At 37.6% G+C, this 26,106-nt stretch overlaps 1 protein-coding gene across 2 annotated transcripts; it reads left to right on the top strand.

The window, feature by feature from the left end:
• Window positions 1-6,535: 6,535 nt before the first annotated feature.
• On the top strand, window positions 6,536-23,720 carry CLP1_1 (Cleavage polyadenylation factor subunit clp1; the record flags this gene model as incomplete). 2 transcript variants are annotated; one of them, XM_051209045.1, is made up of 6 exons in its annotated part: window positions 6,536-6,872; window positions 8,957-9,506; window positions 10,765-10,908; window positions 12,495-12,662; window positions 16,905-17,129; window positions 22,697-23,720. In XM_051209045.1, 5 exons carry the CDS (start codon window positions 9,027-9,029, stop codon window positions 23,006-23,008), a joined length of 1,329 nt encoding a protein of 442 aa, XP_051074467.1. The 2 variants fall into 2 exon arrangements, with proteins under 2 accessions (XP_051074467.1, XP_035590195.1); XM_035733987.2 differs by lacking the exon at window positions 6,536-6,872 and adding an exon at window positions 7,637-7,700 and having other exon boundaries at window positions 8,923-9,506; window positions 22,697-23,008.
• Between the last annotated feature and the right edge of the window lie 2,386 nt (window positions 23,721-26,106).

Here is a 26,106-nt window from a genome sequence, read left to right as displayed (position 1 = left end):
GATCATCCTCCGTACAGCAAGCGATAGACTCTTAAAGATAGAAACGAGCTACTAGTCTTATCATTTTCAACTGGTGTAAATCATTAACAACATACTCAGATTCATAGATTAGATTCATGACTAACGATATCAGTATTGGATTGTCAGTTCTATCTTCTCTAGGCTTTAGTATAAATAAACATCATTTCTTCTAACTCAACTTCCATCTGACTGTGATATTGTACGGATGCGAAGCTGTTGCAATCCCGTGGAAAATCATTTACTTAGTTTTTGCTAGACTAAATAAATAAGCAAAATTACGCTAATTGCTAATGTTACTAATGTCTTAATTAAATAAAATTAACATATTGTTTAACCAAGACATCGTAGAGGACTTTTCACACTCAGAGAATATAACGGTTGATCCCTCGTTAAGAAGAGAGATTATGTTGGTTACTATGCTTTATGAACTTTGAAATTACTAAACAATCATAAAAGGAGTTACTGTGTATCAATATCAGGAGTCATCTTTCTTAGTATCGATAGAACTTAAAGAAATCTGGGTACCTTTTTGAGGGGATATGCTTGAGATATTGTCTATATCTCTCATAGTTTCAATTCTTCTTACTATGGAACACTTCGCACGTCTTTTAAGATTGAACTCTAGTTTTTATGCATTACATGCTTCCTTTCACATGCAGCTCAGTGACATAGCTTGACAATGAACTGTCAAAATGGAGATAATGAATAGTATAGCACTTCATGTTCATATATCCTTTGATGCTTCTGAACTGTACAGGTTCTCAGTTTGAAGCCTGCATAAGGGACAAGTTGACTCACTCATTAAGTCAAGTATATTAGGTAATAGCTCAGCATAGAAATTTTTAATTTGTCACCTTTAAGCAGAGTATAGCGATAAATAAATCTCCCAAATAAATAGCTCTGTAAGTTTTCGACATTGGATGCTGACCACATTAGTTTTAATGGACTCACCTAGCTGAAGGGGCACACTCTGCCTGTTAAGTCACGGGTTTTCGCGCACATGTAACATATTGTCGTGGATTTTTTGTGTCGTTATTTCTCAGCTATTAACAGCCTTTTTTCCATCACACGTGAATTTTCGTAATGCTTGTGCTTGCTACATAGTTCTTATTCCAATTTATTAGCAGTTTGACGTATTTCTTGCTCATCACTTAAGTAAATCTGTAGTTAGCGTAATATGGTTATTTTTAACAATACAAAGTCAAACAGGTAAAACTCACAATTTTTCTAGTCAAAAATAGATCACAGATTGAGTTTTCATGAAAATAAGTCGTAAAACTCATTATATATTGTTCACCTCCTTGATTATGGTGACGGTGAACATAGATGTCATGCTATCCAACCAACCCACGGCAATTGAAATACGGAATAACCGCCTCTAGTCAGGCAGTTCAAGGTCGTTGAAGCGAAAGAGCGGGCACATTCGAAGGGACCTAACGTTTAAACCGTGCCGCTGAAGGCTCTCGGTCATGCATCCGCAACAGATCACGAATTGGAACGCCGTGCTCAACAACCCCTGCAATCACTAGTCAGATTAGATCAGACGATCCTCGATATATTGATAACCTATCAAATATATCTTCGAACCTTCTCGCTTCTGTCTTTTGATTTCACTTGGTGGGTACGATTCATATTAGGTGTTACTGGTTAAAGCGTTGTCAAACTCTGTGGCATCTTCGATATCAGTAAATCATTGTAAGATGCTATCTTTAGTCTTTAAGAATATGCCAAGCTCCCCATTAAATAATTCCTGAGAGGTCTCTCAGATTAGCTCAGTCGGCGGCGGATTCCAGATTTTGACCCCTCCTGAGGAGTGGGGTGTGTGCTTACAATTCATTTATCTAGTGTCTTTAATTTCCGGTTACCCCTAATGTTTGTATTGGAAATGAGCTTCAGAAGATATTTAAGGGGATGCCAAGGAGTGGTTAGTATTCTGTAAGTTACTAGAAGGTCACCGTTGAGAAGCATATACTCTCATTCGTTAAAAATTCACCCAAGCCTTGAATATGAGTCCCCGAACTAATTTCGTTGGGTTTTCTTAGTTTGAAAAGTCAACTATGAAGTGATTGTTTCTATCCAACTCTTGGGGATAGAATTGAGATCCCTGATGGACAAAAACACTTCTTTTTCTTTTGACATGTAACTCCTTCATATTTGTCAACGACTTGGTTATTTGTTTTATGTCTAGATCGCACAAGCATTTGCAAGCTCTAGGTTGCCCACCTTTGAATAGACGAATTGTCTGATCACTGTCCCTGACATTTACGAAGTCGGAAACTAATATTTTCACTATTGTATACACAGCCTTATGGAGATCCAAACGTGAAAACTGCATCTAGTCCTCGAGGTCCGGTTTATAAGGTGACTTGTACATCTTGGAAAGAGTACCAAGGGGCAGGTACCCTAGAAATTACAGAACTCTAGGGCTTGCAATACACGGAGTGGTTTGAGCAGTTAAACCTTTTTACTCCGTCCTACTGCAGATCTGATTTTTATGTACAAAATACTAAGAAGCTATTTTTATTCTGATATATCCCCTCTGTTTCTTCTTACTCACAAAACATGGCAGGCGATGGCAGAACCAGTCGCCGATAGTCACCAGTTGGACACCAATCATTGCTGTCCTTTATAAGGACCTTGTGGAAGGAAGATGCCCCTGGAGTTAGCTTGACAGCCGGATAGTTCCTAAGTGTATTATGTCGCCGAATTCGATTTTGGCCAAACTCAGCTCTTCCGGAGATATTCTAAGCGCTTTCGAGGAAACAGGTGGTCCTGTAGTCGTGATGTGGTATGTAACATTGCTGGTTACACACAGCAGTTTTGGTCGCGTTTGGTATTGTCCGAAGTACCTGCTGAGCATCCGTTAATAGTATGGGTCGGTTATGTGACTGAAAATAACCTACAGACACAAGTGGAGGTTATGCTTATTTCCCGTGGACGAAGGGATGCAATGTGATGAGTGTAATAAGTGGTTGTCGCCCGAGCAAAACATTGCTTATCCAGGAAGCAATTAGTCTCCTGGTGTTGGCTAATAAGGAGGTTGATGAGAGCTGTACTAGTAACATTGGTACTGATGGCGAAGATTGCGTTAGTGTCGTGAGTGCTGTCACGGCGCACGCCAGACATCTAACTGTGTGACCTGCAATTGAACCTTCTACCTCGAGACAATCAATGAGCGAAACGTCATTAGATATTGGTGGCCAAGTTGCTACAGCAGCGACCGGTGATCCAGACAAAACAATTACTGTCCCAAGTAGTTCTAATGTAGATGCTACGACTGATGGAATATGGATGACACGGAAACGCAGAAGAGCAGGAAAGATAGCTAAAACTAATGCCCGTTTACTTGATAAGACCTTGGTGGACTCACAGAATAATCTACCAAAGTCCCAGAGTAAAGCATCGTCAAACATTGTTGTGAGACACTTGCTCGACTCACATGACTCTGTTACAATAAAAACTAATCGTAAGATGCCAGTAGTTAATACATAGGATCGAACATCGCGACCAAAAACCGTGAACCCGATTTCAAAAGAAGCTAAACCCCTCCCTAGTTTAATTATTTGGAATCTTGAGGAGTCGAAAGACAATGACCCTGCTAAAAGACATTCACACGATCTGCAGTTAGTGGAATCTGTGATAAGAAACGTATTACCTGAAGAAGTTTCAGGGGTACATATCACGAAAGCAATACGACTCGGTGAATGGGTTGGAGGCGAGACCCAACCACGAAGGATCTTGAAGCTGGTTTTCAGGAATTTTGAAGAACGAGATATATTATTGAAAAACGCACAAAAAACTCATGATTCAAATATTCGTATTCGATCAGATTGGCCGCTTGAGGATTGAATCAAGTAAAAGAATGCCCTTGCGGAGTTAAGAACGCGCAACTTAAATGACGAAACCAACCTCACCTTTAAGGGTTTTCGTGTAGTCAGGTCTTGGAAGCCAATGCTTCCAAGGCCTGTATGGGTAGAACGAATGATTCCCAAAATACCTCAAGTGTGTGCTACACGAACGCTCGTAGTCTTAGAAATAAAACGTCCGAGCTAAGTCTGATGGTGGATGAATTGGGTCCCGATATAATTGTTGTTACAGAAACTTGGTTCACCATAGATATAGAATGTTCTCCCATCATTGCAGGCTATATCTGTATTAGAAGTGATATAGTTTTAAGTCGCAAGGGGGGAGGCATAACGTTATTCGTTAGGAATCACTTTCGTATACAATCAGTCACATCGGAGGCTCATGTTAGTGGTACATGTGAGGTAGCACGTTGTAAGATTAAATCTAGAAATGGGTTAGTGACTACAGGGGGAATATACCATAGTCCGTGTTGTCTTGCTGACGACTCTATCTTAAGACACATCTGTTCTTGGAGTATGGCAGAATGTTGTCTCATCGGTGGGGACTTCAACGCACCGCATATCAACTGGATAGAGCTTACAGCTCCAAGTAGTGGTTTCGATAGCGACTTTTTATCTACCGTTATTCAGTGTGCGCTAGTACAGTGTATCACAAAACCGATTTCAATCATGATCCGTCACTGCTGGACCTCGCCTTCACCCACCACTGTGAGGATGTCCTTGATATTCAGCACCTTCCCCCACTAGTGAACAGTGATCACGTTGTAATTCACTTTAGGTTTAGGACACATGGAATACAATTCGTATCTACTCCACCTCGTCCCAATATCTGGCGAGCTAATATTCCGGAAATTAGAAACTGTGCTATCTCGACTGATTGATCGGTCGACGCGGATGGATTAATCGAAGATGAATGGAATAAGTTTAAGGCAACATTCGAGTCCGTAACGTCGCCGTTTATCCCATGGTCAGCACGTAAGTTATCATATTGCCCTCCATGGATTAATAAGGAAACCCGAAAGCTGTTAAAGCGTAGGAAACATTTCTGGGACTTATTCTTGTTCACAGGTCATTCACCATTTAAGCGTGAGTCCCGAAATTTCCGTAATATCTGTAAGAAAACCATAACCAAATCCCGTACCACTTACGAACAACAGTTAGTATATGATAGCCGTACTTGTCCGAAACGACTGTTCTGATGTTAAACGGCGACTGAAACGTAGTAATGGTATTCCCTCGTTACTGTTACAGGAAAATTCAGATTTACTTACTGAATCAGATCAGACGAAAGCTGAGACTTTTTCAAACTATTTTAGCGAAGTGTACTCTATGTTTTCTGTAACAAATGCTTGTCCCACTCACACCGAGATACCAACCATTGAATCTGTACAGGTGACTGAGGAATCTGTCCCTCCGTTGATAACTAACCTCAAACCTTGTAAGATACCGGGCCCTGACGGGTTACATCCATGTCTGCTGTCATCTCTTGCGGACATTATTTCAAAACCGCTCGCGACACTCTTCAACATCTCTCTTTCACTCACTCAACGCCCTAGAGATTGGAAAGACGCTAAAGTCAGTCCTATATTTAAGGATGGTCAGAGACAGATCGTATCTAAATACCGGCCTGTCAGTATAACTAACATTGTCGTTAAGTTACCTGAAAAGATAATTTGGGTTAGGTTGCTAAGCCGCATAGATTTACACAATCTGTTAGCTCCTGAGCAACCTGGATTTCGTAACAAGCGTTCATGCTTGACTAACTTACTTATGCGAGAGAGGATTGGACAGCAACCTTAGATAAAGGTCTGTCTGTCGATGTGATATTCATAGATTTTGGCAAAGCATTTGACAAGGTTTCACACGTAGGTCTTATGCAGAAGCTCACGAGCTTCGGAATAACAGGTACTGTACATGAGTGGATAAGAAATTTCTTATGTGACCGCAGACAGAGAGTGAGGGTCAAGGGAACGCTATCCGATTGGAAGATGGTCAAAAGTAGTGCATCACAAGGCACCATCTGAGGCCTTCTGCTCTTCCTTCTCTATGCTAACGAGTTGCCGCTGTTGCTTAGGTCGTCGAAATTATTGTTTGTGGATGATGTAAAAATCTGGGGAACAATAAAAAGTGCGGCTGATCATCTGGATCTTCAGGTTGACTTAGACGATTTAGTTAGATGGGCTCGAGAGTGGGGCTTAGAAATCAATGCCAGGAAGAGTGTGCTAATGCACATCGGTCACGGTAATAGTTACCATTATACTACTGAGGTTAAACCTCTTCCTTGCTTTCAAGAGCATAAAGACTTAGGAGTAGTATTAAGTCATGATTTAAAAACAACTACGCATTGCAAAGCAGCCGCTGTCAAAGGTTTTCGTGCGTTATGGTCACTTCGCCGAGCGTTCAAATCTTTTGACGAGGAAACGTTTCGAATTTTATATCCCATATATGTTAGACCACACTTAGAGTACTGTATCCAAGCAGTTAGCCCGTGTCTGGTAAAGGATACTAACTTCCTTGAGCGTGTCTAGCGTGTAGGAACGAAATTAGTGAAGGGTCTTTCTAGACTCCCTTACGATGGGCGTTTAAAACGCCTAAATCTTTTCCCCTTGTTGTATCGTAGGACACGAGGTGACCTTATACTGGCACTTCGTATCTTTAATTATGACTTGGGTGTTAATATGTCTTATCTTTTTGCTCCCTCCAGCACTTATAATCCCCGAGGTCATAGCAAGAAGGTTCATAAACCACGATCTAATAAACTTAAAGTGGGGTTTCGTTTTTCTCATCGAGTAGTCAATCATTGGAACGCCTTACCCGAAGAAGTGGTATCAACCTCATCAGCGAATACTTTCAAGGAGAAGCTGGACTTTCACTGGAAAGCAATTTGTCAGGATTAATACAGGTTCACCAACCTACTATCCTTATTACTGAAGACTGAATACGCAAATCTGAACTTGTGCGTTACATTTGGCCTTTAGGCATAAAGTAAGTCATCTCAATGCCTTCTTGTGAAGTGGTTTCGTTCGACCAAATGAAGATGAACCTATAAAAATAGATAGAAATAAGCACTTTCGGAGATTCATGTAAAAATAAGTGCAATCCCGAGTTCCCAATTTTGGAGAAACTTTGGAATTTTTGTGCCATTTCCCCAAAATTTATTATAGCGGCTTCCCCAAAATGTGCCAAATTTTCGCCAAAACTGGGAGCTCGGGATGTCTTTGAAATTTAATAAATTACAATATCAAGGTTGGATACACTAAGGTTACATGGTTTCTACATTCATCGTTCTGTATTTGTACGGGTTGAAATCATATAATCTCAAGATTTGTACCGTAGATTTCTAGAGAGGTTTACCTGCATTGGCGTTTGTGTGTATGCATTGCTAAGAAGTGGCTGTAACATGAGTGATGGCTATTCAAATTGAGAACTTCCCCGGCTAATGTTTAAAACAGATTCCTCTTACTTGGGAGTCTCCTAGATGTCATTTCTGTCGGTACAATTGACTCCTACACTTGAATGAAGATTGTAGCCTTTACCAATGACTGGTAAATATGAATGTATTTCAAGACTTAGAATTTAGCTTGTCCGCTTAGTGCCAGATAGTACGGAATCTAGGAAATGTCTGTCGAAGTTAATTATTTCGCTCCAGCAAAGGGAATAAAATATTATTGAAAGCAATTTTGACTCACTGTAAAACTGGAGGGGGAAATAACGTCAAGTAGTAAAATAAATGGTTAGTAGGGTTTGGAATGGATTTCCAAACTTTTTTCATGTGCGTTTCTGAAAATGATATGGCCTGTCATCTATCTGATGGTTAGTCCTGCAGAAAGCACCGTGAATTAGTTCAGACTAAGGTATCATAATTAAGTCTCGTACCATTTTCTAGCAGAAACGTTTCAAAGCTAGACACCTAGTGCCTACTTGTGATGTGAATCATGTTTAAAGCGCGATTCAATGGAGACTATATGTTTTCCCATAACGATATGCTAGTAAGTGGTAAATCTTGTACCCCCAACCGGTTTGTTTTTATTTCAACGATCATTCCGATCACATTTCATCTCTGTTTCAACATTTTATGTTATTTTATCATGCTGAGCTACTCTTACCCGATGAATATCTAAGCCATTAACTATCAAACTTTCCTTGTTTTTTAAAAAATTTTTCTAATACCTTTGTTTATTTAACCTCACTGTCACCATGTATATCACAAGTTTATTATCAGTATTATTATCACCCTGTAAAAATAAGTATATATATTTGCGATTGTACAGCTTTGAAAATGAATTCGCCGAAAAGAGAACTCTTCGCTGAACTAATCTTTCTTTCTTAGTAAGTGGTTACACAAGAATTTTGAGGGCTTCATAGAATACATACGTGCCACTGCTACTGACGCTACATCATATCACCTTAAGTCTCCAAACATAATTTTGTTTGTAGATCCAGGTAGTAAACCTACTGACCTACTGTAATAACATGTCCTTATGAATTATAATATATCTGTTTAGCAACACTTACCCATATTTCAATCTAATCATATATTAGCCAGCACAAAGCATCAGAATGCACGTTTGTATCACGTTTCCACATCACTTCATGCATTAGAGGGTTATCACTTCATCAGCAGACTTGTAACTCCTAAAATCGAATGTTTAATTTCATCAATACTCATTGATTAGTTCCATCGTACACGAACAGTTCTGAAAATATCTGTGGTCTGATACTAAGGGACTTACTCATGCTGTTATCTTAAAAGATTGTTGCACTATAGAGAAGTAAACTCGTGGAATATATATTCACCTTTTCATAAATGGGTAGATCTATCCTGTCTTGCGGGTGGCGTAAAGTGGTCAAAATCAAGCGAGGTTTTACATCTCGTATCTCAGTGCATTTTTCAGTGATTTGATGAACTGATATCAGGTCTTTGTTTGGCGGCTCTTAGCTTTCCTCCAAATTACTCCTACACCAATTGATCTTTGAATTAGGCATGCCCAAACCACCCCACTACCTCATCAATCAATTCTCCATATTTTCCTAGATCTCTTATTTGATGCATTTCGGTTTTCCGACAGATTTTACATAATCTGCCATCATTCCGTTGGACGGCAAGCCATAATACCTGGGAATCCAGATTTGATAGAAATGAATGGCGTGAAGGATTTTCCACGATCAAACCCATCCATTCGATCATACACTCTAGAGAAATATCAGATGCTTCGTTTTGAAGTTACTTCACCATCTGGTTTAACTTTGGTTTCTGGTGCTGCTGAAGTTTTTGGTACTGAACTCGTTTGTGGTTGGGAGTTACAGTTATATCCAGGTCAACGAGGAACAGTCGTTACGTTCCATGGCTGCAAACTGATTGTTCAAGACCAGGGAGTTGCTGCCTATATAATCGCCTCATCGGAAGATCAAGAAATTGTGCACGTATATGTGAATATTCACGCTAACCTAGAAGTTTCACGACAAAAAGCTGTAAAGGAACAAAGTAGAGGGCCACGCGTATTAGTATGTGGTCAAGAAAGTGTTGGGAAGTCTACACTTTGTCGCACTTTGGCAAGTTATGCGGCTCGTAGAAAACACAAACCAATAATTGTAGATGTTAACGTTGGACTCAATCAGGTACCGCACTTATTATGTAAAACTTTTTTTATGTAATTTAATTTAGTTTTTTCATAGATTCGCTTTAGTCTTTGTAAAATATCTAATCAACGTGTATCAGGATATCTTTGAAATTATTGACCCTCCAATATCGAGGCTTCACTTTGTGTCAATATTACCATAACCTATATGGAACTCCTAAAAGCCTACAAACCATTTCTCATTAAGTGATGTCTTGTATTCTGGTTTGACTCACCTATGGCTTCATACAAAATTAAATACTTCTAATTGTGCAAGTGCTTTTTTCTTCTAGTTACTATTTCTGCAACTATATGTTCAGTTTTTCAAATATCTCCGTAAAATTAAGTAGTTAATTCGAGTCTATCCATCAAACACATGTCATTTGTGAATTTTGTTTCTTTATTTAGTATGTAGATTTTGTTTACTTTCAATGAAATATTAAATGTTTATTTAACTATAATTGGTATATGTGGCTATCCTTACTCGTCTGTAATTTAGTTCTGGTGGATAACAACAAGATTTTGATTTCTGTAAATGTGAATAGTCTCCTTTGTCAACGACTGCTTAGTCGACTCCTGGGATTCTTCATGATTAATGATAACCTATGACAAAAAACATACTATGGTTTGGATCTAACTTAGTGGGTGATTACAAAATGTCCAGTCGGATTTTTCCATTAAAACACTATCATTTTACAAACTCTGCATTTGAACTTTAAAATGCTTTACAGGGGATATAAATAGGCTATTAAAATTATTTTTATTACATAGGCAAACGGAGATGATGATTAGAAAAATCCATTATCGAATTTAAAGTACTTAAAAAACATGTACTAAAGTGTCACGTCTAAAATCATTGTTCAGTCAACTGGTAATAATCTACAGTTATTTGCGACTAGTCGGTTGAATTTACTCGTCACTTGAGTATGTCTGACACATTAAGATAACTCAACTTAAATATTTGCATCATCATTACATTGGCGATTATCGTATTCTTTGTACCAAAGAGGAATTTACAGTAGAACTTGCAAATAACTTTATTTATCTGCACTAGAATAATTTACAATTCTTGTGACCTTATTTCTGAGCACTTGGTTCGCAATCGCATTTTTGAATGATGTGGTTCAATCGTATTTTTTCCGACATTTTCAATTCTTGCGACTCGTTTTCGAAATTATGTTTTACTGTTTTCAGTGTTGCCGCATTCCTCTTTTATTAACAACTTGGATTTTTATGTATTTTTGTTATATACGTAACAGGTGTGTATACCAACAACTATTGCTGCAATAAGTGTTACCAAACCATATGATTTGATGGAAGGGTGGAGTCTAGAGGAAGATCCACTAGTATTTTGTTTCGGTCACACTGATCCTGCGAGTAACTTAAATCTTTTTCGAGAACAAGTATGTTTAATTACTACTTATCCAGTGTAGCATTTGCCTTTAAATTTATGTATTTGAAAATCTCTACGCGCTTGAGAAGAGGCTACATAGTGTATCATATAAAAAGTTGAATTAATAAGTGAACATGGTTACTTATTATTTATATCTTGTAAAATAGGTCTGTTATATATGGATTTAGTTCCACTAGGTGCTAAAGAGGTTGGTCTGTTTCACCAAATAACTTAGTTTGAATTGTGTTCACTCAGTCATGTACATGGTCTGTTCAGTATACATGCAAACTAAACTACTAAAGTTTCTTCATAAACCCTGAGTAGACCTCAAGAAGTTCATCACATCTTTGGAGTTGTTTGCGCCAATAAACATTTGAAGAAAACAACTTGTTTTCAGCGGATCAATGTGAACTGTAAATACTACAGGGAAAGTTGTCAGGTCAGGACGACTGTCGATCTTTTATGTTGATGAAAATGCAGAATATACGAGACCTTGTATGCTCTCCGGTCACTGATTCGCTGTATACGTGATTTCAAGTAAAGCGAGTTTTTGAAAATTTGCCTAGACGATTCTAAAATAACGCCTAAGGAGTCTAACTTGTCATAATTTTTAGAAGCATTTTCAATACCAAATTTTTGGGAAAAAATAAGATCAGTGAACCCGAAGTTTTGCAAAGTTTTTATCACTTCCATTCTCACTTGCTTTATTTAAAACGATATCACATTTCTAGTAATTCAAGATTTATTTCCAGTTCACTGAACATGCTTTTGTCGACTTTGCCTTTTATATATTCAATTGATTGTAAGGATTTGTTTTAAGTAGTTCTCAAATGCTGTTGGATTTTTATTTGGAACCGGAACGTCATATCGAACCTAGTTAGATCCTTTCATAGAATAGATGGATTTTTGCCCATCACTGGAATCAAAGACACGAGTTTCGTCCTATTACTTGTTGGTTCTACTTAGTTTCGGGAAATTAAATTATTTAACTAGCTTTTGCAATGAACATGCATCAGTCAAGTACATGAACACGTAATTGGGAGGTTAATTTTCGTAATGTATTAAGTAGCTTATATATATATATATATATATATATATATATATATATATATATATAATGATTCCTGGACTACAGGAATAGATTTTGTGGTTTAACTTGTTGATAAGTCTTGCTACCGCTACGCCTAAACTGTATTTTCAGCCGGTTTCGATAAACTTAACTGATTCTACATATCAACCGGGACAATAGAGTCAGGGCGCAGATTGCGGGTAGAAGCCTTACTCCAAGGTTATTTTACAAACAAAAAGAGGGTATTCGTTGAGATACACATTACCTTGTGGTTCTGGAAATTTCTGGAATCATTCTGAATATAATGGCACTATAGGTAAATATCGAATCAAAACTGTGACAGGTGATTCTGAATTTTCTAAATGTTTCTGCAGAGATTTTATTCAACGCTGATTAGGTAACGTGTTTCCGGGCCTCTAGAGACTTTGGTAAGGGATTTTTTGGGACCTTTCCTACACTTGTGTTTATTTACTTATCGATTTTGGGACTGTAATTCGGGTTGCTTTCTTGTTGGCACTGTCTTTTAGGTGAATCGATTAGCCGAACTTATCAATATTCGTTCTGAGAATGATATGAGTATATTCACTAGTGGTTGTATAATCAATATGAGTGGATTTCGTAAAGATGATTCAGATGGTGGGTCAAGTAAAGAAAAGGGTATCCAAGCCATACGAACGACTGCTGCAGCTTTCGAAGTAAGTTAACAACGTATTTTACTACCTCAAAGACTAATCTACTTTTTTCAACACATGGATGATTTTCTTATGATCAAAATTCAAATATTTGATGCAATTTTTTCCATTGATAAATTTGAATAAATCACGAACAATCAACGTAGCAGAATAACATGAATTCAGTTCACTTCGTGATTGCTTATCAGCTACATACATCCCGAACATAATAGTAATAATCACTAGAAATTGGTTTACACAATTTATATCAATATATTAGAAAAGTTTAATTAATTCATCGATACAGTTTTTTTTAAAGCGATAATAAACATTTGATTGAATTCGTAATTGTACTACTATTCTTTTTATCCTATCATACCCATGTTTATTCTGATCATGAATCCTATGATTTCACTTAAGGTGTAAGCTGATTCTTTGCATACGAGTCATCTCAACACTAAAAATCTTGTTTTATTTAACAATCGTCCTAAAAGCCATCTAAACCGTTGAATAATTTTGTGTTAACTGAGATAAAAGTAATAGGAGAAAGTTCTTTTTATGAAAAAAACATAGAGACAAATTAATGAGAATGTTAATTAATAATTCAACTTTGCACAATAATAACAAGAAAACAGATCAGTAAAAATAAGTAAAGTTCAGATAAAACTGAACGAAGTATGGAGAAATTTAGTTATGAAATATATAAACAAAGCTTTGTTATGGAACTACACGTTGGAAGATCAAGCCACCAGGGCAAAGCAAGAGTGAAAACATTATCTTATTGAATACATAAATCTGGTTTAAACCTTTTAATAGCTATGACTTCGACAAAACGCAACAAGTTCAATGTTGTTTGCCTATTAATAATTTCGAATTATTTTAAACTCGGAGAACAAAGAATATTAGAGTGAACTATTTTACTCAATAACTTCATCAAGCTCCACAGTTGCAAGTCTAAAATTATTATGTTACAATAGACAAGATATTTCAACTAAGTTAGTCCATTGCATTAAATGAAAATGGTAGATAGCGAAAGAGATCCATTATGCCATTGACGAAGAAAAAACACAACGAAGAAAATTTTCGTTTCGATGATTTCACTTACCTAAGCTGTACAATCATATTTATAGTTAAGTTCATTTGCTAAAATAGTATTCTGTGGTAAGATAGAATGGTGTTAAATATTCAGATGGTATGTTACCAAGACTTGAAAATCAGGTATTGAAAGGACCCCTCTGATTGTATGTATGACTTTGAAGGAGGGTTCTGGTAAAGCGAAGTGACCGGAATCGACTAGATTCTCCAAGATTAAGTTTTTGACTGACTTCTGTAATCCTTTGGAGAGACAGGCATGGTAATGTTCAGAGATGCGTTTCTAAAGAGCTCTCTTTGTGCGGCCGATATAACCCGTTCCACATGAGCAAGTAAACTGAAACATACACATTGATTTAGCCCAAAATTTCACTTCAGTGAAGTAAGTCTTAAATGCTACAAAATACTTACACAACAAAATTCATACGAATATTTGTCAATATTTGAATGAATAGTTTCACAAAAATTAGTCACCGAGTAAACAAAGCACATTATTTATGAAAATTATATTGGAAATTTAAATAATTCCAATATTTTGTCCAGAAAACTAATGTGGATATCTTCAGGAATAATAATCAAAATCAATATTATCAAAGAATTTCTAACGTTTAACAAGCAAATCTACACTAAGAACTTATCTAATCATATTCTGATGTTAACTTTAGTAAATAGTAATATGTGAATAATGTATAAAATACACAATCTAAATAATAATGAATATAATTAAAATAACCCATAGTGTCATTGAATAAGAAAAAGAGGAATCAGCGAAGAAAATTTTCTTTTCGAAGAAATCATTTACTTAAGCTGTACATTCATATATATAGTTATATGGAAAATATATGTCTATAGAGGGATAGAAAGGACTGTTATCAGAATGGGTTTTGTGGAGATTTTAGAAATTTCACAGATTGAAATCATGAGTGGTTGAAGTTAGACATTAACACCGTTGGATGCCGGCTCAGTGGTCTAGTGGTTAAGTGCTCGCGCGCGAAGCCAGTAGGTCCTGGGTTCGAGCCCCGCGTGGTGCGGGATCGTGGATGCGCACTGCTGAGGAGTCCCATACTAGGACGAAACTGCCGTCCAGTGCTTCCAGGTTTTCAATGGTGGTCTAGCTTCAACTGACTCATGATTTCAATCTGAGAAAGGATTGTATCAGAAAAATGGATTCGAGGATAAATAACAAATGAAGTTAACGTATTAATCAAGGGGTAAGGGAGAATAGAATTTATGAGTCAGATAATAGTCCATTTGACAGATTTGAAGAAAAACGAAAAACAACAAAGGTCATAATAATATCGATAATAATTAAATAAAAGTGCAGAAAAAAACAAAAAAAAACACAGAATCATATCCATTAAGGAAATTAGGGCCAAGGGAGGATGAGAGGTTGGATAAATTGTTTCTGCACGCAAAGTTCAGGCTTGAGTGGATTGCCAATGCCTCTGCGGTGTATAAAATATTGATTCAAACCCCCCTTCGATCCAGTTCCTTTGACTCTGAATGAATATGTATGTGGTTTGTGTAACTTACGTTATTATTGGTTGATATTTAATATGAATCATTTGTTTATTCGAAATTATAAAAAAAAGTACAAGTCGAAAAACATTTTTAAAACATGAATTATATGTAAAATGCAAACTATTGTACTGTTAAAATATTCAAATTAATTTGTTTTTGTCGGAAAAATGGTTGCATATGATATAAACCAGAGTGTATATATAAGTAAGGTCAAATCACGTCTCAGTGATCATTTAACGAGATATTGATCTTTTTTTCATTTGGATAATATGAGCCGATATGATATGAGAAATCTGAATGATGTACGAAATTCACAATGTTAAATACAACAAATATATAATTGTGTAATTTTATGTTATTACTAGTTAATTTTTAGTAAATAAATGTAGTCTCTATCCATTACTATTATGTTTAAGTTGTAAACAGATGATAAAAAAGAGCTATGAAGTAAAATGAATTCATTTTATTTTATTATAATCAGAGAGTGGTTTTGTGTATATTATAGTAATTTAATAGTTGAATTCATAAGTCAATTGAAGCTAGATCACTATGGAAAACATGGAAGCACTGGATGGCCGTTTCATCTTACTTTGTATGGGACTCCTCAACAGTGCGCATCCACTGATAGGTCCTCGATTCGAATCTCGCGAGGCGGGATAGTGGGTGCGCACTGCCGAGGAGTTCAATACTAGGACGAAACGGCCGTCCAGTGCTTCCAGGTTTTCCATAATGGTCTAGCTTCAATTGACTCATGAATTCAACTATTAACTTATTTTATTATGTTTGTTATTGTTCCATCAAAATTAAAATATTTTCACAGGTATATCATCGTGCATGAGAAAAGATGAAGAGGTTTGATATTTACTAAAATTCACCAAAGGCTAAAGTTAACTCACTGTTTCTTGGTAATAAGAAATGTTATATTGCACTCTCCACACTGTTGCTACCTCTGTTCACTTCAGCAGATCTAAATTACAAAGTCTATTCATTACGTTGTCAATGTGTCATACGTATGAACCATTGACTTTATGATTAAAGCAATCGATTTTTAAGCAATGCATTACATATAGATTGATAAAATAATGTATTTGTAATGTTCCGTTTAGTAGAAAAAATTGAATTTCTAAAATCCTGTAACTTATCTTAAGTTACTTCTACAGAGAATGAATGAACAATCAAAGCAAATTAGCTTAGTTCTGTATATTACAGAGGAGCAAATCAAAGTACTTAATACAATAAAAAAAAATCTAATCACGCCAATGCCATCATTTAGGCTAAAGACATATGCACATTCTTGTACATTGAGGTGGCCGTCAAAAATATGAAGGTATAAGGATAATTCATGTGTTTATGCTATCGAACTTGAAGACATCAAATGTGGTTTTTTGAAAAATGGTTAATGGTAAAACTACGGTCTATGGTATTTCATTTGATTTACAACAAAATGTTTCGTGTTAGTGCAGTTTTAATAGTATTCTTGGGAAAATTATTAAATCATAAAATATTTATTACATTATTTTGTTATCTTACGTTTTTAAATAATCCACCAGATGCTATATTTTTTTGACATTATCAAGTTAAACCTTGATATATATATATATATATATATATATATATATATATTCATGAAATTAAAAGCACTTTGTTCTTTAGGTTGACACATTATTGGTCATAGAAGATGGATTTCTAGCTTCGTTCCTGCGTGAAGATCTTCCTCCCGAGGTGACTATAGTAAGATTGCCTAAATCGTCAGGTGCTATAACTAGAAGTCCAGATCAGTGGACACGTCAGCGAGATGCTCGAGTCTGCGCCTATTTACATGGCGAAAACCCCTTGAGACGTCTACATCCACATCAAATAACGCTTAAATCTTCTGAGGTTAGTTTCTTTCTATTGATTCTTCATTGAAATAAGATCTCTGTCAGTCGGGTTTAAGAAATATGAGTGTGTTTGTATGTGTTAGTCGTTAGATTAGAAAGTATAACTTTTTAATCGGCTCGCCTACCAAACACAAGTTTGTATAGTCATCTTTGAACCACTTTGATTATAAGGGTTAATGACATTGTCTGCTCAAACTTACAGTAAGTGCAGTGCGTGGTCTCAACCTGTAAGGTAGTTACTCTCTCGTTTGACGGGTTCTACAGTAAACCTTGTTGCAAAGTTTCGATTTACATGTTCAAGTTTTTTCATCGAGTTCTGCCTTAACCCGGAAAACTTACTTAATACTGTTACCTCTGTTTGGACATAGGCTGCTGACCGATTTTCTCCATATGTTATTTTGACTTACTTTGTAAATGTTTAAGCTTATTTCCGAAGAAGCCTGCTACACCGTATTCATCTAAATTTGTTGTTGTGTGAGATAGAAGAACTAAGTCATCTGCGAAGTCCAAATCGTCCAGCTGCATCCAAGGTATCCACTGTATTCCGTGCTTCTTCTGAGATTTGAAGGTCATGATATTGCAGTCAACAATTAGCAGAAAGAAAAAGGGCAATAATGGTTCAGTGGTTAAAGGGTTTTACCTTCAGGCACTAAATACCAGGTTCAAATCCTGCCCCACCGACTTCCGTTCGAGCAGTCAAGTACTATCACTAGCCCTTACAATTAGTGTGTGGTTTATATAAAAGTATCTTACTTACTTACTTACTTACTTACGCCTGCTACTCCCAATGGAGCATAGGCCGCTGACCAGCATTCTCCAACCCACTCTATCCTGGGCCTTCTTTTCCAGTTCCTTCCAATTCTTGTTCATTTTTCTCATGTCTATCTCCATTTCTCGGCGTAATGTGTTCTTTGGTCTTCCTCTTTTCCTTTGACCTTCAGGATTCCATGTGAGGGCTTGTCTTGTGACGCAGTTGGGTGCTTTCCTCAATGTGTGTCCTATCCACTTCCAGCGCTTCTTCCTGATTTCTTCCTCCACTGGGATCTGGTTTGTTCTCTCCCACAGTACGTTGTTGCTAATAGTGTCCGGCCAATGGATCTGAAGTATTTTGCGTAGACAATTGTTAATAAACACCTGTATTTTCTGGATGATGGCTTTTGTAGTTCTCCAGGTTTCTGCCCCATACAGTAGAACTGTCTTGACATTTGTATTGAAAATCCTGACCTTGGTGTTGGTTGACAGTTGCTTTGAGTTCCAGATGTTCCTCAGTTGTAAATATGCTGCTCTTGCTTTGCCGATCCGCGCCTTCACATCTGCATCAGATCCACCCTGTTCATCAATGATGCTGCCCAAATATGTAAAGGTTTTTACATCCTCCAAATCTTCTCCGTCAATTGTGATTGGATTGGTGCATGCTGTGTTGTATCGGAGAATCCTGCTTTTCCCTTTGTGTATATTGAGACCTATTGCTGCTGAGGCTGCTGCCACACTGTTTGTCTTCTCCTGCATCTGTTGTTCCGTTTGGGATAGAAGGGCCAGATCGTCTGCGAAGTCTAGATCATCCAACTGCATCTTAGATGTCCATTGTATCCCGCGCTTTCCTTCAGACGTTGACGTCTTCATGATCCAGTCGATCACCAGGAGAAAGAGAAAGGGTGAGAGTAAGCAACCTTGCCTAACACCGGTCTTCACTTTGAACGACTTTGTCAACTGTCCTCCATGCACGATTTTGCAGTGTAATCCATCATATGAGTTCTGTATGATATTGACTATCTTCTGAGGCACGCCGTAGTGTCGAAGTTTCCATAGTGTTGTTCTGTCCACGCTATCAAATGCCTTTTCGTAGTCAATGAAGTTGATGTAGAGTGATGAATTCCATCCAATTGATTGTTCCACAATGATCCGTAGAGTTGTGATTTGGTCTGTACACGATCTATCCTTACGGAATCCTGCCTGTTGGTCACGAAGTTGGGCGTCTACGCAGTCCTTCATCCTGTTTAACAATACCCTGTTGAAGATTTTTCCCGGTATTGAGAGAAGAGTGATGCCCCTGTAGTTATCACACTTGCTGAGATCGCCTTTCTTCGGTATTTTGATCAGTAGTCCTTCTTTCCAGTCTGTTGGTACTTGTTCCTCATCCCAAATCTTATTGAAGAGAATGTGGAGTATCCTTGTAGTTGCCACTACGTCTGCTTTTAGTGCCTCTGCTTGAATGTTGTCTGGTCCTGCTGCTTTTCCACTCTTGATTTGTCTGATGGCCATGTTGATTTCTTCAATTGTTGGTGGGCCAACATTGATTGGGAGGTCCGTGGGTGCTGCTTCGATGTTGGGTGGGTTCAGTGGAGCTGATCGATTCAAGAGTTCTTTGAAGTGTTCTACCCACCTGTTTTGTTGCTCTTCAATGTTGGTGATTACCTCGCCTTCCTTGCTTTTCACTGGTCGTTCTGGTTTGCGGCGATTTCCAGAGAGTTTCTTTGTCGTGTCATACAATTGTCTCATGTTTCCTTCTCTTGCAGCCTTTTCCGCCGTCGTTGCTAAATCTTCCACATATTTACGTTTGTCGGTTCTGATGCTCCTCTTCACTTGTTTGTTTATTTCCGTGTATTCAGCTTGTGCCGTGGCTTTTTCTGCTCTTGTTCGGCTGGTATTTATCGCTGCCTTCTTGTTCCTCCTTTCTAGAATCTTATCCAGTGTATCAACAGTGATCCATTCCTTGTGGTGGTGCTTCCTGTGACCCAGGACCTCATGACATGTTGAAGTGATTGCCTCTTTGATCCCCTTCCAGTTGCTCTCCGCAGTAGTTCCTTCTCCATTGAGTAGATCATGAAAGGCCTGGAACTTATTGCTGAGGACTATCTTGAATTCGTTGAGTTTGTTAGTATCCTGAAGAAAGGCCGTATTGAACTTTTGTGATACTGTCTGCCCCGTTGTCCAGTGCTTCTTGAGTTTCAATTTCATCTTGGCGACCAGTAAGTGATGATCTGATGCTATATCAGCTCCTCTCTTGGTTCTCACGTCCTCTATAGTCCTCCTGAACGTTTTGTTGATGCAAATATGGTCGATTTGGTTTTGTGTAGAGTGATCCGGTGAAGTCCATGTGGTTTTGTGTATGCGTTTATGTGGGAATATGGTGCCGCCTATGACCAGCTTATTGAAGGCACATAGATTTGCAAATCTCTCACCATTTTCGTTTCTTTCTCCCAGTCCGTGTCGTCCCATGATGTCTTCATATCCAGTGTTGTCCGTTCCAACCTTGGCGTTGAAATCTCCCATCAGAATGGTCAGGTCCTTTGTTGGGCACTTCTCGACTATTGACTGCAGCCTATTGTAGAATTGATCTTTAGCGTCTTCATTGTAGTCGTTGGTAGGCGCATAGTATTGGATGATGTTCATTGAAATGCCCTCTTTGATGATCCTTGGTCCATGAGATTCCCATCCTATAAGTGCATTTTGCGCTTGTTTGGACAGCATCAATGCAACTCCTTGTGTATGTAGTGCATTTTCTTCTTCATGGCCGGAGTATAACAGGAACTCTCCTGTAGTTAGTCGTTGTTGTCCAACTTGTGTCCAATGTGTTTCACTGATCCCAAGTACCTCTAGGTTGTATCTTCTCATTTCTGCAGCAATCTGGAAGGCTCTTCCGGTGTCCCACATTGTACGAACATTCCATGTACCTAAATAAATGGTCGCTCTGGTTGTCAGAAGGGGCATCGGCCTCGTAACTTCCGAAGGGATTCGGCTTTCATCATGAGGCGTCATAATTCTTCTAAATGAAGATCTTCTGACTCCCAGGGCAGAGTTTAAAAGGTTTGAATAATTTTTTCTGGTTAGCGTTTTTTTAGCGAGTAAGTTTTCTACGGGATGGGGACGCTAACCCCATGCCCAACCCTCCTCCTTTATCCGGGCTTGGGACCGGCAGTAGCCCCTGGAGGGACTCCAGGCGGAGTTATAAAAGTATCTAGTGAAAGAAAAAAGGCGAGAGTAACGAACCTTGTTTAACACTGGTCTTCACTTAGAATGCGTCTCTAAGCTACTCTTCATGCACGACCTTGCAACTCAGTCGCTATTTGGTTGGTACTTGGTCGATCCTTACGAAAACCAGGTTGGTCTATTCAAGAGCTCTTCAAAGTGTCAACTCACTTGTTTCTCTGTTCTTGAATCTGAGTGATTGGTTTTCATTCTATGTCCTTGACCGGTCACTCTGGCTTATCATATTTCTCTGGAAGCTTCTTTGTTGTGTCATACAGTTTCCCCATACTCCTATTGCAGACTTTTCCTCTATCGTTGCTAGGTCTTCCACATATTTTCGCTTGTCAGCTTTCATGCTCCTCTCCATTCTCTCATTTGCTTCTGTGTATTCGGCTTGTGCCTTGACATTCTTTGCTTTTGTTCGGCTGTTGTTGGTTCTTGTCTTGTTGTTCCTTTCTTGGATCTCGCGTAGATTGTCTACAGAGGTCCATCCTTAATAGTGCTGTTTTTTTAGGCTTAGCACTTCCTATAATATTGGAGTCATTGCTTTCTTAATCTCTTCCCAGTTGCACTCTATGTGGCTTCCCCTTCTTTCAGTCACCAACTTCTGGTCTGAGCCATGTTGGTAGATGCAGACTACTTGATTGGGGTCCGCGTGACTATCGTAACCAATGGTTGGAGACTTGGTGACATGGCTCAGAATCGATCACAATGGCGTAGGTGTATACACTCTGTCTTCCGTTAAACTGAGAGATTAAAATCACTTCATATCTTTCTTTCTACGAACTAATTCTTTCTTCCTGTACTATACTTTTATCTGCAATCTTTCTCCTATATATTACCCCCGTTGACGTAACTACTTCTATGAATCCAGTGTTCATCTTGCTGCGCTAATGAGGTATGGCAACTTGGACCGATGCATATATGTGCCTGGTCCTACGTTGTAGCTGACTGAGTAAATCTTTTAAGGCCTGGAACTTTTCATTGAGAGCTATGTTGAATTCACTAAGCTTGTTAGCATCTTGAAGAAATACTATACCAAGCTTTTGTAATCCTGCTTCTTCGGTTGTCCAATCCTTAATCACCACTATGTGGTGGTGATCTGAAGGTATATCAGCTCCTCTTTCTGTTCTTACGTCTTTCCATGGAACTTTTGCAGATGTGATCGATCTAATTTTATATAGCGTGGTCCAGTGGAACCTATGTAGCTTTGTGTGTGTTTGTATGGGAAACGCTCCACTCATAACCATGTTGTTGAAAGGACAGATTTAGTTGTCTCCCACCATTTTCGTTCTTTTCTGTCAGTCGATATCCCCCATAATACATTCATACTCAGTGTTGGCCATCCTAATCTTGGCGTTTAGGTCCTCTATCAGGCTGGTCAGGTGTTCTCCTGGGCACTTCTCTACGGTCGACTGCAGCCTTTTACGGAACTGACCTTCATTGTCTTCGTTGCGATGATTAATAGGCGCATATTACTGAATGACATTTATTATAATCCCTTTCTTTATTTACACTTTGTTACACTTTTTGCAACTAGTAATTTAAATCACCATCACCACCTGTCTTTGTATACTTTATTCTTTACATTTCCAGTATTCAATTTACAAAGTTGGAAGTGAGGCCATTCCCGATGCACTACTTCCACATGGAGCACAAGAAGAGGAGACATGGCGTAATCCCATCCAGGTTTCAGTTAGTCGAGATTTGAAGAATCGTCTGTTGGCAGTTTCTCAAGCTTCAGAACCTTATCAAGTTCCAGAAGCTCCTGTTTATGGATTTATCGTAGTTGTTAATGTTTCCGAGGACAAGTCCGCATTCACCATACTCAGCCCAAGTCCACATCCTCCTCCAAATAATCTATTTTTATTAACCAGTATTTGTTACGTTGATCCTGAATCACTGTAATTTCATATGTAAAAATTGACCAGTGGTCTTGTAAATATATTTCTCTGTTGTACTGTTAAAGCAAACGTTTATTGGATTTTATTAGAATTAAATATCGATAAACTATTCCATCACATATGAGAGCCTTACATACGAATGATTTAAATGGGTACAAAATACATCAAGCTGTTGAAAAAATAACAAGTTCGAATATTTTTAATGCGCGCTACTGAAGAGTTCCACAATAGGACGAAATGGTCGTCCAGTGCTTCCAGGTTTTCACTGGTGGTCTAACACCAATCGGTTCATGATCTCTATCAGAAACTTAATATCGTTTATGACAAACATAAAATTTATGATTGGTGAATGAACAAGATATAGTCATGCAAGGTCAAAGAGAGTTAATGTGGTGGTGGGCGTTTAGTGTTGTCATTAGTGAGTTCGTTTATCGATCATTTCTTTCGTAGGTTGTGTAATAGTTATTTTACATTTAAGCAGTTAACAGAAATTACAGATTGATGAAGACATAAATTTAACGTAGACGGAATGATATGTAGCTAAACGAAGATGGCTCAAATGAAATTATGTTAGTAACAACAATCTGACGCTATACTTTAATGCTTCTGAAACAACTTTCTGAGTGATTTTAACTTAGTGGGGATAATATTCGGATGTTAAACCAAATTAACCGTTAAGTAGATATTTTATAACAGATGTATAAAGCGAGAATATTCTTTAAAGCTGTACAATTGCGAATATATATATACATATTTCTCAGAATGATTATAGTTACAATAAGTGATAGTAAAATTCTGTTAAACATGGTAACAGAGAGGCAGAATAAATAAGGATATTAAAACATCATTTTCTTATCAGGGAAATTATAATCGTGATGACTATTCAAAACCTTAACAATAAAACTATTATTGGTTTCCTAATAAAAATAATATTTTAATTCCTTTGTTTATTCTGCCTCACTGTTACCCATGTTTAACAGAATTTTGTTATCACTACTATTGTAATATTTTTTAAAATATATTATCAATAATTCCTACGGTTATAAATCCAAATTAGCCACTCAAATGAATAACCAATCTAAAGGCAACGTTAGATTGACCTTTTTAAGGAAATATTTGCTCAACTCATCAACTGACACCAGCCTTAAAGCAAAAAGGTTAGCGATAGGTATTAGATCAGCTACAGTTGAGTTTGATTTACAGATTATGGTTACGGTTATCATTACGAACCAGTATCAGCTGTCATGGAGTGATTCCTTACCACCCTTTTGTTTACAAACTTAAGGATTTATATGTTGAGATTGAGAGCCAGAGTGGGAGAATACTGTCTAGGTACACCAAACACCCTTATATATGGATTGAATATTCTAACATACAATCCGTATCGGGAGCAGGTATTTCCTGTGATTTAGACTAAGCATCTTATATTCACTATTTGGTTGCTTAATATATAGTTTTATTACTTTCAAAAACCAGAAATTGCCAATTTTTACCTAAATCATAATAACAAGTTATCTCTCACTGCACTTCCTATTTCGTGCAAAATCCACGACACGCTATCTCAATTCTTACTGGCTCCCTCATGGTCGTTAGTATAGTGCACTTTTACTAAACGTTCTTATGAAATCACTCTAAGTACTATAATTTACTAAATGACTTTGATCCGGTAACTACATTTGTAATATGCATGGTGAAGAAATCTCACTTTGACATGATGTTGCAAATATTAAGACTGTTATGATGACTGGTCAGTAAAAGCAGTAACTAAGCCTTTCCTTTTTTGTTACGGATAATGACATTAATAATAATTTAGTGGGATTGTAGGATGATGATATTTGGGTGCATGAATTCTTCTTATAAACTGTCGATATCCTATGATAAGTATTGTGCACTTGACATTCATTAATCAGTGAATTCAGATTATTTGTAAAACATGTGAATTTCTACAAATATAAATTTTGTAAGTAAATCAAACTAATATTTAGGAAAGTCGGAATTATTATTAAATAGTTTGACCTTCATAAAAATTTTGTGTACACTTTAGCCTTATAATGTTGTTATGAATAATATGACAGGAAAAAACATTATTTGGTGTATGGATAACGTTGACTGGTACCATATTCCATCCAATTAATAATAACCTATATTTCTCATAATTATGAACGCGCCACTAGAAAAATCGGTCATTTCATAGGTTCAACTGCCTAGGCTAGAAAAACATCAAATATGCAGGTTTCGGAGGCGTACGAAAATTCAAAATCGGGACCGCCACACAACAACAAATGCAAGTTAAGACAGCCGGTGTAGTACCAGTTAGTCTTGATATACACAAGGGTAAAAGCAAGATCTTAAAATACAACAAAATGAGGACCATCCAAATAACATTTGATGTATAAACTCTGGAATAGATAGAAAGCTTTACGTAACTAGGCAGCATCATTGATGAACGTGAAGATCTGATGCAGATGTAAATGCACGAACTGGCAAAACAAGGGTGGCATCCCTACAATTAATGAATCTTTGGAACTGTCGCCTAAGATTAGAATTTCCGATAAAAATGTCAAGACAGCTCTGTTGTTGATAAGTCTTGCCGGATTGAACGCTGTATTCGTCTCCTAAGCTATTCGGTAACCTCCAAACTAGAACTATACAGCAACCTGAACACGATAGAGAAGACTCAAAGTATGCGAGAAGTAGTTTACCCCAAGGTTCATTTTAATACAGAAAATACAGGGTTTTTATAATATTTTAAATGTCCTTGGGTCGCTAGAAGATTCTGAAAATGCTACTAAACGTAGTAGCAGTGTAGCAGCCAACCAATCAGAGCCTCTGCATGTGACGTTTCGCTTCCTTGATATTTTTGGCAAAAACTCCAAATGGACGCTGATTGGATGAAATGTATCTTAGTGTTTGCTGATGCTTGCTTGTCTTTTGCAAGCAATTTTCTGGATCACTCCAACAGTTGTCCAGAGTTGAATCTGGGAGAACTACTAAAGCCATGATCAAGAAGGTACAGGTACTTATAAACAGCTGTTTATGAAGGACACTCCAGATCCATTAAATAGCGGCCAACAGTGGGAGATAACAAACAAGCTGCAAACA

The sequence above is a fragment of the Schistosoma haematobium genome, chromosome 1, assembly GCF_000699445.3.
Source record: "Schistosoma haematobium chromosome 1, whole genome shotgun sequence".
Classification (NCBI taxonomy): domain Eukaryota; kingdom Metazoa; phylum Platyhelminthes; class Trematoda; order Strigeidida; family Schistosomatidae; genus Schistosoma; species Schistosoma haematobium.
The sequence above is the reverse complement of the archived record's forward strand: the minus strand, read 5'-3'. Positions and strand labels throughout refer to the sequence as shown.